General features: G+C 41.9%; 1 protein-coding gene across 1 annotated transcript in view; it reads right to left on the reverse strand.

Annotated features, from left to right (window-relative positions):
* The window catches only part of AGAP2 (ArfGAP with GTPase domain, ankyrin repeat and PH domain 2), a 175,525-nt gene extending 167,556 nt beyond the window's left edge, over positions 1 to 7,969 (reverse strand). The window contains exon 1 of the mRNA XM_087710534.1: positions 7,795 to 7,969. Coding sequence (XP_087566660.1) covers positions 7,795 to 7,954 — 160 coding nt within the window. The 5' untranslated portion in view covers positions 7,955 to 7,969. The remainder of the gene's footprint in view (positions 1 to 7,794) is intronic.
* Between the last annotated feature and the right edge of the window lie 3,428 nt (positions 7,970 to 11,397).

An 11,397-nucleotide genomic window follows, 5' to 3' on the forward strand; every position in this document is an offset into this window, starting at 1 on the left:
CCATTCCTTGCATATTTATTTCAATCTGAACAGTGGCAAACAGGGGAGCTGTAAAATCACCATGACACTTTTCCATGCATTTAACTGCCCCCACCCTGATAACAGTGAAAGAGAAAGCACCTTGGCATTTCTGCAACCAGAACCAATAACCTTTGGTTCCACTCCAAGGGAACATATATTCTAAATGAATAATACACTAAATGTAAGGAGCAGGGGATTGCTTTGAATCCAGGAATCTTGAGTGGGACTCTGTTCACAAGTCTGCAGAGCCAGATGTCTATGGAGATTCTCATTCATCCAAGTCATGGTTGTCCCAAAGGTGCTTTTTCAAGAGGCAACTGGACTTTCTGATTTTTCTTTGAAGACATTTCGTTTCTTGGATGAGAAGCAAAACATCTTCAAAGAAAAACCAGAAACTCCAGTTGCCTCTTGAAAAAGCACCTTTGGGACGATCAGCTGAGCCCATTTTGGAATCAGAAAGCCAGCCAATGTCATGAAGACACAGAGGTCCAGAAATTGTTTCAGAGGGACACAAAATACTTGTGTAGAAGTGCTACAACAATGAGAATCTCCAGTACTAACTTTTTCTTTTGAGCACAGTGCTGCTGCCACTATTTGTGGCTTTCTTTTAGCTGTGTTCTCTGATTGCAACACATACCGGATTGTCAATGTAAATCATCACCATAAGCGAAGCTAAAAACCCCAGGGAGATGCTCTGAAATTTCAACTAGAATGTCTTTCTTGTTGCTTCTAAGAAAACTATGAACCGGAACCAAGTCACAAATACCTAGTTTTGAAGAAGAGGAAGTGAAGATGAATGAGGTCACTTGTTAGTTACTTCAGAAGTGTTACGGAAGGAGTGCTGAGAATTGGTAGAGGAAAATAAGTAAGATACGTATGGAGTCTAAATCTGGCCCAGGCTGCTGCTACTGCTTCTTCTTCCTCCTCCTCCTCCTCCTCCTCCTCCTCCTCCTCCTCCTCCTCCTCCTCCTCTTCTTCTTCTTCTTCTTCTTCTTCTTCTTCTTCTTCTTCTTCTTGATAATACAGTGATTACTTCAAAAATTGGTAACTGTAATTTATGCTCATGGCATAAATAATTTTGTGAGTCTTGTCCTCGGCTATTAGAGAAACAAAAATCTATCTATATAAAAATGGCTGTGTGTGAGAGAGAGGGAGGGAGGGAGGGAGGGAGGGGAGAGGGAGGGGGGAGGGGGGAGGGAGGGAGGGAGGGAGGGAGGGAGGGAGGGAGGGAGGAGAGAGAGAGAGAGAGAGAGAGAGAGAGAGAGAGAGAGAGAGAGAGAGAGAGAGAGAGAGAGAGAGAGAGAAATACTCTGGAACACCTTGAATAATTTCAACCAAACTTGATACACAGATGACTTACTCTCTGGAAAAAGATACTGTGGGGGTAAGACACCCCTAACACTCATCGGGGGTGTTCTGTTAAGATACAGCCTGTTGCGCCTTAAAATGGCATCTACTATACTGCCGTAAAGTGGCTTCTACTGTACCGTGGAGTGGAGTTGCCATGGTAATGGCTTCACGGTACTCCACAAGGGGTCTCCCTCTGGTAAGGGGAAAAATCCAACATTAGAAATTATGTTTGGTCCAGACATTTCCCCCTATAAAAAAATACCCGGGCAACGCCCAGTTATCAGCTAGTAACATGATATACTGTAACTTGACTTCAAATGTTGTATTCATTTATTCTGTTAACAGATGTTTTTCATTTGTGCAAAAGCTTTTAATGTGGCTAATACACTTAAAAAGCTTTCTATATTATCTTATAATAGAGTAGTATCAACATAATAATGTATTAGGAGCTGAGAGTATAGTTTAGTCCTAGAATGAATTGCAGACTCTGCATTGCAAGGGACTTTGATAGTCATCTACATGGCTTCACTTAATCTTGTCGATTTTGAAGAAGTGGCTGTGGTTTTGCTCAGCAATATTAGTTCTACCACATATAGGTTAGTACCATGCCCTCCTTGACTCTATCATGAAGTTAGTGAAAACTAGTAACTGGCTCAGAGTGATTAGTAGCAACGTCTTATTGGGAGAGAGCCAGGGATGGTGGACACCATTAAAGAAGTAGTGGTTTCTCCTGTCTTCAACCAGCTCAGGGAGGGGGGGAAACAGGCCTCCTGGAAGTTCCAGAGGGCCTCCGGAGCCCAGGGAGGCAGTTTTTGCCCTATCAGAGGCTTGAGGAAAACCTCCGGAGTCTGGGGAAGGCGAAAACTTCCCCCCCCCCAGCAGTGGTGCAGGAGGTCGACTAGGCCACGCCGGCAGAGAACCTGTTGCTGAATTTTTTGAAGTCCACCTCTGCATTGTTTATGTTAAAGAGAATCTACCCATTGGGCCTCCATATCTTGATGAAGATGTTGAGGCTTCCCTGGCATGGGAGATTGGGGTGCAAAATCTAGTGCTTCTCAGTTATGGCCCCAACACTTTTTTTTGGGGGGGGGGGGGTTTCCTCAGAGATCTGTATGATGCAATATCTTCCAATATTTAGGGAAGCGATTTTAATGGTTAAAACCACTGTCAGTTGGGGATACCTGGTTATAAATTTTTATGATGTATTGCTTTATTAGGGAGTTTTATAATTTCATTTTGTCGTAAACCACAGGTTTTTTGTGGTATTGTGGCAGCATAAGATTCAAGATTCAAGATTTAATGAATTTGTATGCCGCCCAATCCCGAAGGACTCCGGGCGGCATAACAGTCATTAACAGTAAAGTCATTCAGTCTATCAATTTGCGTACATATAAGCTACTCTGATCCTGGAGGGAAAAAATGGATTTTGAAAAAAAAAGACTATTCCAGAATTACTTCATAGGAAAAAAAAATCTATTTTGAAAGATCCTCTGATTTAAAGAAGGCAACCAGGGACAGGTTGCAATTTTGCCCGTTTGCTGGGAACGTTTGTACAGCAGAACAGGCCAATATACAGATCACAATTTTCTCCACAAGAGGAAAATATACCCTTTTTTAAAAAACATAAATTTAAATGGGTCTTTATATTTTATAGTAATTTTATTAAACATTACAATTAAAAGATAAAAACTAAACTCAAAAGAAAAAACAAAAATTGAAAGTGCAGGGGAAATGGGAAAAAAAGACTATATTAAAGAGAAAGAAAAGAAATATACTGTATAAAGAAATGACTTCCCCCTTCATCACAACTATAAACATGTTAATAACTTATCACCTTCTCTTAAAATACAGCAAATGATCTATTTTTCCATATTCCATCTGTTAACTATAAAAAAACCCTGCAAAGCCTTGTCATTCGGTCATAATCAGCAAATGTTCATTGTCTTACCAGAGAAAACAACATTACTTTAACCTTGATCAAATAAACCAAGTTTGTGTTGCTTCCTTTTACTTTTAACAATCTTGATCCTTAGTTCATTCAAATAATCCCCTAGAGTTTAATTTCATTTCATTTTTTCTTTGTCCCTTCACAAAAAAATATTCGAAGCTTTAACAAGCCACTTTTGTAAATCCAATGAAAGAAAATTATCCATCATTCTTTTGGTTTGTTATTTATATATCTCTTTAAATTATTAGAATGTCTGCCAGTTTAGTTTGTATATCTACTGTAGCCTCTTTTTCCATACATATTATTCTTGTAGCTTGTCATTTTTAGATCCATTTTCAGATCAATCTCAGTCTTGTCTGGTAAACATGTTCCTTTTCCATAACATATTTCAAAAACAGTTGATCTATATACCCTAATCCTCTTAAACTTAACTTCTGGGTCCATTGTTTAAAAATATATTTCAACATGTGCAATGTTGAGTATTTTGTTCCATTGTTTATATGGAGCTGTAAGTCAAATTTAAGGACTCTTTTCCTTTAGTTGAAACCTTTAATTCCTTCTGGTTCCCTCTGGTGTCCAACCTTCTAAGTCTCATTCTATCATATTTTGGGGGAAGGATACTTACAAATAATCCCAACATCTTATTTGGGTGTTTAATCCATTTGTAACATTCCAGGATCAAAGTTCTAAACATCCTTTTGCTGTTTATTCCAAAACAATTTAAGCCCTTTTTTATATCCTACTCTTAATTTTTTAAAATAAATAACACAACCTAGTAAAGATACCTAATATTCCTTTTCTTCCTATTTTCCCCACAATAACCACCTTATGAGGTGGGTTGTGTTGAGGGAGAGTGACTGGATCAAAGTCACCCAGACAGTTTTCATCCCGAAGACAAGACAAGAACTCAAGGCCTCTTGGTTTCTAGTCTGGTTTCTAGTTTCCTTCCTTGAAGGAAACTCACCTGGTGCTATAAAACTTGTTAATCCCAAGATTCCTAATAGTTGAAAAGCAGTTAGCAAGCAATATCCAAAAGTGACTAGAAAAGTAATATATGCAAACCCAGTGTCCTTTTTGGAGATGCCAACTATGGTTTGAGCAAAAAGATGGTTATTCTCTCAAGTCCCAGAGCTCTAAACCCACCAGAGACCACTGACATGCTGTCTCATCACAAGGGGCAACCATATGGAGCACTTGTGGGCAATCTCAATTCCACTCCTTGTCCAGAGAAGAATTACAAAGAGCCGCTCTACGTAACAGAATGACAGAGTTGGAAGGAACCTGGGAGATCTTTTAGTCCAACCTCCTGCTCAGGTAGGAAACCCTATACCATTTCAGACAAATACTTGATAGGCTCTCTATTTTGTGGTGGTAGTTGGCTCCACTTTTAGCAGAGCTATCTTCAGTTTGCCATTTCTTCTCCAGAAGTCCTTATAAGTGGGCATCTGTAAATGTATATTTGCATATGAAGATTCTACATAAATATATTTTGGTTTTCCTTCCTTCCTTCCTTCCTTCCTCCCTCCCTCCCTCCCTCACTTCCTTGCTTTCATCATGCATGAGCAGTATCTTCTAACTCTAGTATGCCCCACTAACCAAATGTGAGCAGAGGGTTACCCAAAAGGAATTGGGGAGCAATTTAGGGGACTGAAACCTGCCACAGTTCAAGGGGATCATTTGGCAGGGTTACCTACCAGAAAGGAGCATGGGTTGTATATACCGTTTTTAACTGCACCTACATATAGCCAACCTGGAAATGGAAATGTGAAAGTCAAAATGACTGGGGCTGTTGTTTCTCCCCTTCCAGTTGCCCTGAATTTCAGAACATAGGCAGGAAGTGGGGAAAGCAACGGAAGTATCCAGGTGAGGCAGGTTTTGCTCTGTGTGTGTGTGTGTGTGTGTGTGTGTGTGTGTGTGTGTGTAGGAAGGTGCTGAAGGAGAAAGATCGAGGTGATATTCAAGGATCCCAGTTTATATGCTATGCAGCTTGCCCTGCAGACCCTACGCAGTAAATCTCTACTCTCAGGAAGGGTACAAGACACATCAGGTGAAAGTAAAATTTAATTACTTCCCCCCCTACTATAAAATGAATGATGCATGTATTATTTTGTCCTATATCTTAGATGGCAAACCATCTTAAGTCAAGCCTGCTGTTACCAGCAAAAAACCTTGATCTGGATATGACCCTTGTTTCCTGTAGAACTGTCCCATTTTCCATAGAGCTGTAGTATCATAACTGTTGACACTGTAGGAAGTTAGCACCCACCCCTCTCCTAGAAAAATGAAATTTTCTAGAAAATATTAAAAAGGCAGAATATTAATTTCCCTGGATGAGAAATGGAGAAACATGTTTTTAAGTAGAAAACAGATTCACTTTTAATAGCCCCCACCATCCTCAATAGCCCACAGCAGATGTCCGCACTTAAGAGATAAAGAGATAGCTAGGCCTATACATAGGCAAATGCCCTCACCCAATATCCAACAAAGGTAGAATTAGCCCTCCACCCATCTCACCACATGACACCTGGGAAGATTTCATCATCCAGCAAGGCTCAGCCAAACCTGGGACTCAGGACAGCCTACAGAGTTGCCCCTGCATGACCCCACGGGAGGCTGACAACCAATCAGAATACAAGCTCAAATTCGGAAGCTTAGAGAGGGTGTAAAACTCAGGCATTCTCAGCATCTCTTCCCTTTTTGTTCTTCTTCACCCAACATCTTCAAGGCATGAGATCCTGTCCACCATTAAAAACCATCTTTCCAATCAGCCTCCATAAATGCAGTGTCTTTTCCCCCACTTGGAACTGAACACAGAAGGACATTTCTTCTAACAATACAGTGCACGCTGATAGCCAGAGGTATTGAGAAGGTGAGATCAGGCTGCCTTTAATATAATCAGCCTAATTCTTGAACATTATAAAATGGATTAAGCAATTACCCGCGACTGTGCTGTTCAGAGAAATCCAGATATAGATTTACTTCAACTGAATTAAATACATTCTATGTTCTCCCAGCCCAGATTTGGAACAGAATCCCGGTCAACCTTAGCATGCCTGTTCTACTGATTGAATAGAGAAACATCTCACACATGATTAACACCTTTCCACTGATTCCTTTGGGAATTCCACACACTTACACTTGGGCTTGACCATACCGCCTTCCTTTTTTTTAATAGAAGATGAAGACAAACCACGGGCTATGAAAGGCAGTACAATTGGTCACTTACAACTTTCATGGTTAAAGTTCCTTGCCTAACCCAATTAATGTGAAGCCGACCGGAAGCAAGAGAATTCTGTGACCTTACAGTTGAATATGTTTGCCAACCGCAGTTGTATGGAGAAGCTGTGCCTCTGACATAATCTAGATAAGCAGTTAGCGGTTAGCAAGTGAAGTTGTTTTTTTTAAATAGCACACAGTTTAGCACTGTCATTCACTATTTATCTTCTGCTGCAAATAAAAACGAAGGGGACCATACATACAGATTCATATATCTCCACAATGCCACAGATCTCCAACCATTCAGAGAAGTTGGGTACTTGAGAGACCGCCTACTGCCGATCACCTCCATACGACCCATTAGATCTCATCGTTTAGGCCTCCTCCGAGTTCCATCCGCTGGCCAATGCCGACTGGCCACCACGCAGAGGAGAGCCTTCTCGGTGGTAGCCCCGACCCAATGGAACGATCTCCCCGTGGAGCTTTGTACCCTCACCACCCTCCAGTCCTTCCGCACAGCCCTTAGAATCTGGCTATCCCGTCAGGCCTGGGGCTAAACATTGTTACCCACCCGAATGGTATGAATGTTGCATTTTTAATCATGTACTGTCTTATATGTAAAAGTCTGTCCCCCCTTCCCTTTTGATTGTGAGCCGCCCTGAGTCCCCCCAGGGAAAAGGGCGGCATATAAATAAACAATCTAAAAAAAAAAATCTAAAAAAGTTAATTGGCCAACATGATGTGATCTGGAATGGCAGAACCAGGCAGATTCCCACTGACTGGAATTTCCTCCCTCATCCTGCCTTCCGCCCTTGAGATCTACTTTCTCCATGGGGCTTTGGTGCCTTCCCCCAATTCTTCCCCACTGAACAGGAAAACTCCAATCATGGCAAAATTGCTTTCCATCATTTCTTTAACATGGCAAGTGGATATGATAAAGCACCGATGCCTCCTGAAGAAATGCCAGGTTTCTTCTCAGGTTGTAAAAAGCAGGGGCTTTTACTCTTAAAATGTTCCGTAACTATTACCTACAGGTGTCAGAATTTCATTTCCACTTTTTAAACCTCATGTGATCTTTTATATGGCAAATTCCTTCCCTCTAGATCTGCAGGAGGCCTTTTCTGGGCTCCTGAAGCATTTAGAAGAGTGAATCAGTTCAAATCTGCCCTCTTGGCAGCTTCAAAGAAAGTCCTAAGCACCACTAAAGGTTTTTAGCCAGCCACCTACCCTCCATCCTATGGGAAGCCCAAGTCACCTACCTCGTACAATGCTCAGGGATGCCTTGAAGTTGTTCTTCAGCAGACGGTCATCAACCAGCTCCGCCAGCTGGAAAAGTTTGTTGAGCTGCGCTTTGATCCCCTCATACCTTCGGGCCTCAGCCCGGATAGCTGCAGAGATCAACTGCCTTTGCGAATTCATGGTGCATCTGTTGTTGGCAGAAGTGACTCAGGATCTCAGCCCATGGTGCAACCTCCTGTCTTTTCTTCACCAGGGAAGTTAAGCAGGCCCCAGGAAACCTTAAAGTGCTCACTTCACTCTCATCAACCTGATCGGTTTCTCCCCACCCCCCTTACACACACACGTACACACTCTGTCAGTTACACTTCCTGAGAACGTCACATTTCAAAGCCACTGCGTTTTGAATCACCCCATCCCTATCTGATCTTGACACTAGGCAAGGGCGTATCTATGTTAAAAAGAAGAGAGAGAGGAAAAGTATTGAACAGCCAGTGTCTTCTCAGCCAAGACTGCTAATCATCCTCTAGGATCCCAGGCCACATACTCCAAAGCAGGCAGGACAGGATTCACAGGTGCTGGAGTTCTGGTTCCCCAAAGCTATAATTACTGCAAAGTATTTTTGGCAGCTGAATCTAGGTAAACAGAGAACCATGTGGAGGCACACAGCTACTCTCACCACCCAACGAGGTAGGCACACCCATGCACCTATCTTGCCCATGAGGTGTAGTCTGCCCTGTGGGAAGCAGTGAGGAGAAACCAGGGCCAAATAAGAAGACTTAAAAGAGAGGAAGAGTAAACATGACAGAGCTATAAAAAAAATTATGTATAGAGCAGGCAACACCACTGGGGGAAAGTTTTCCCTGCCTCACTGACAAGGTCAGAACCTTAACTCATCCCCTGGAACTAAATGCAGGGAGGTTTAAGATCAAAAGGAGGAAATTGGTTTTTAAATAGCGCACAATTAAACTGTGAAATTTGCAATCAGCGATTGTGTTAATGGCAGCCAGTTTGGGTGGTTTTAAAAAGAGGCAATAGCAATAGCAGTAGACTTATATACCGCTTCATAGGGCTTTCAGCCCTCTCTAAGCGGTTTACAGAGTCAGCATATCGCCCCCAACAACCATCTGGGTCCTCATTTTACCCACCTCGTAAGGATGGAAGGCTGAGTCAACCCTGAGCCGGTGAGATTTGAACCGCTGAACTGCTGATCTAGCAGTCAGCTGAAGTAGCCTGCAGTGCTGCATTTAACCACCGCGCCACCTCGGCCAGTCCTAGACAGGTTTATGGGGTATCAGGATATTAATAGTCCTTTACATTGATTTCCTATGTTCCTATTTTCTGAAACCTGCCTTAAACACTGGTTCCCAGGAAGTGATGATGGAAGGAAAATTATCAGCCTCCAATGAATGGGTATATTTCCCAAATATATCCATTTGGCCATAGAGTCACACAGACTGCTGGATTCAGTGGGTCCTTGGCCCAATCCAGCATGGTTTTGGGATGCTGTAGGAAGAGGGACGTGGTGGCTCAGTGACTAAGACACCGAGCTTGTTGATCAGAAAGGTTGGCAGTTCTGCGGTTCAAATCCCTAGCACCGCGTAACCGAGTGAGCTCCCGTTACTTGTTCCAGTTTCTGCCAACCTAGCAGTTCAAAAGCACGTAAAAAACACAAGCAGAAAAATAGGGACCACCTTTGCTGGGAAGGTAACAGGGTTCCGTGCGCCTTTGGCATTTAATCATGCTGGCCATATGACCGCGGAGACGTCTCCGGACAGTGCTGGCTCTTCGGCTTTGAAATGGAGATGAGCACCACCCCCTAGAGTCGGGAACGACTGGCACATATGTGCCAGAGGAACCTTTACCTTTAGGAAGATCAAAGGGCAATGTAAGAAAATGGTGTTTCCCATTAAAAGACACTCTGTGTGACTATGGAGAACAACATCTCATATATGCTGCAGTTTATACAATGTCCTTCAACAAGTATAGAGGAAGGTACTGGTGAGAAAATGCTAGCGATGTGGCCCGATACTAGGCAAATGTCATTTATTGTTAATCCTATTTTTTTACATACCTTTTTCACATGCTATATTTCTATGGATCCAATCTGGGTTGGTTACTGGGATCAGAGGTTTAGTCTTCCAAGCTTTCGGACTCATGCTGCTGCAGCCCATCCTCAGAGAACTTCTTTCTAACAGTGTGTACTTTGGGTATTTATATGGTGCCTGTTGTGTGTGGCTTTTCAGATGTTGATTGGGGTGTTGATGGCTGGCTATTAAGTTGTTGATTGCTCTTTCCTTGTGCTATCAAGTCCTTGCTTCCTAAGTACTTAATAAGCTGGTAGTAAATCTGATGAGGGCCCCATTTTCTAGGCTTTCATTTAAGGTGACCAGATTTTAACATTGGTAAAGCGGAACACCATTGACCGGGGGTGGGGGTGTGTTCTTGATTAAAAAAAATTTAAAAAATCGGGACTTTTTTAAAACGCTGAGGGACGTGGGAAAATTGTTAAAAATTGGGACTGTCTGGTCACCTTACTTTAATCACTTCCCTGCCTCTTTTTGTGCCTGCTCACCAACAATCTTGCTAGCTGCAAAATTGAATGTATGTCCTTGTTTATTGCAATGTGAGGCTACCAATGAGTACGGGTCTTCTCGTCTGATTGCTCACTTGTGTTCTTGCAAACTGGTGGTTAGCTTCCTCTGTGTCTTTCCTACAGAATCACAGGGCCGATCCATGCAGGGCACTTGGTAGATTACACTGGAATTATCTCCCATCTCCAAGTGATCTTTACAATGCATAATTTTTCCTCGTATGGCATCGTATATGACCATCCAGACAGAACCCAATATTTTTTTATTTACTGTTGCCTTTTTGTTACATTTGTTATATTTGTGCTGATAAATATATGGAAGTAGTGATCTTCCTCCCATATTTGGGCATACCGGGGGTTGTAAAATCTAAAATAGATACCTTTCACCCTGGCTGGCTGATAAGGAGTTGAGCTCTGTGGCTCAATGGTTAACACATCTGCCTTAGAGGCAATAGAGCACAGGCTCGATTCCCATAAGGGTGTGGCTAGCTGATGAGAGCTAAATAGCTTGAAATAGATCTATACCAGTCTCCCTTTATTTATTTATCAGCACAAATATAACAAATGTAACAAAAAGGCAACAGTAAAAAAATATTGGGTTCTGTCTGGATGGTCTGTTGTGATGAGCCAAAGGACAGAGAATGGAAGTAGTGATCTTCCTCCCATATTTGGGCATACCGGGGGTTGTAAAATCTTATATATATATATATTCTCCAATACTTTAATAAGAAATGAATAATTTTTTTAAAAAATTAAACATTTATTTATTCTTAAGTTTATTTATTTATTTATTCTGGCCATTTCACTCCCCCAAATAAGCCTGGGTGGCTTATATATTCATATAATTTTACAGAACCAAGCCTTGAGGAAGCATGATAATGAACTGTCATCAAATAAAGACAGGGAACCTAGGTGTAAATATTCTCTTACTTTCAATCTTCCTTGCTCTTTGTCATTAAAATTAGCTAACTTAGGGGAGGTATCGTTTTGACAGTTTGCTTCAGTGTAAATGTCAAGGGACACCATTCCTGAA

The sequence above is a fragment of the Thamnophis sirtalis genome, unplaced genomic scaffold (assembly GCF_051295495.1).
Source record: "Thamnophis sirtalis isolate CommonGarterSnake01/CBP01778 unplaced genomic scaffold, rThaSir2_p1.2 scaffold_3, whole genome shotgun sequence".
Lineage (NCBI taxonomy): Eukaryota > Metazoa > Chordata > Lepidosauria > Squamata > Natricidae > Thamnophis > Thamnophis sirtalis.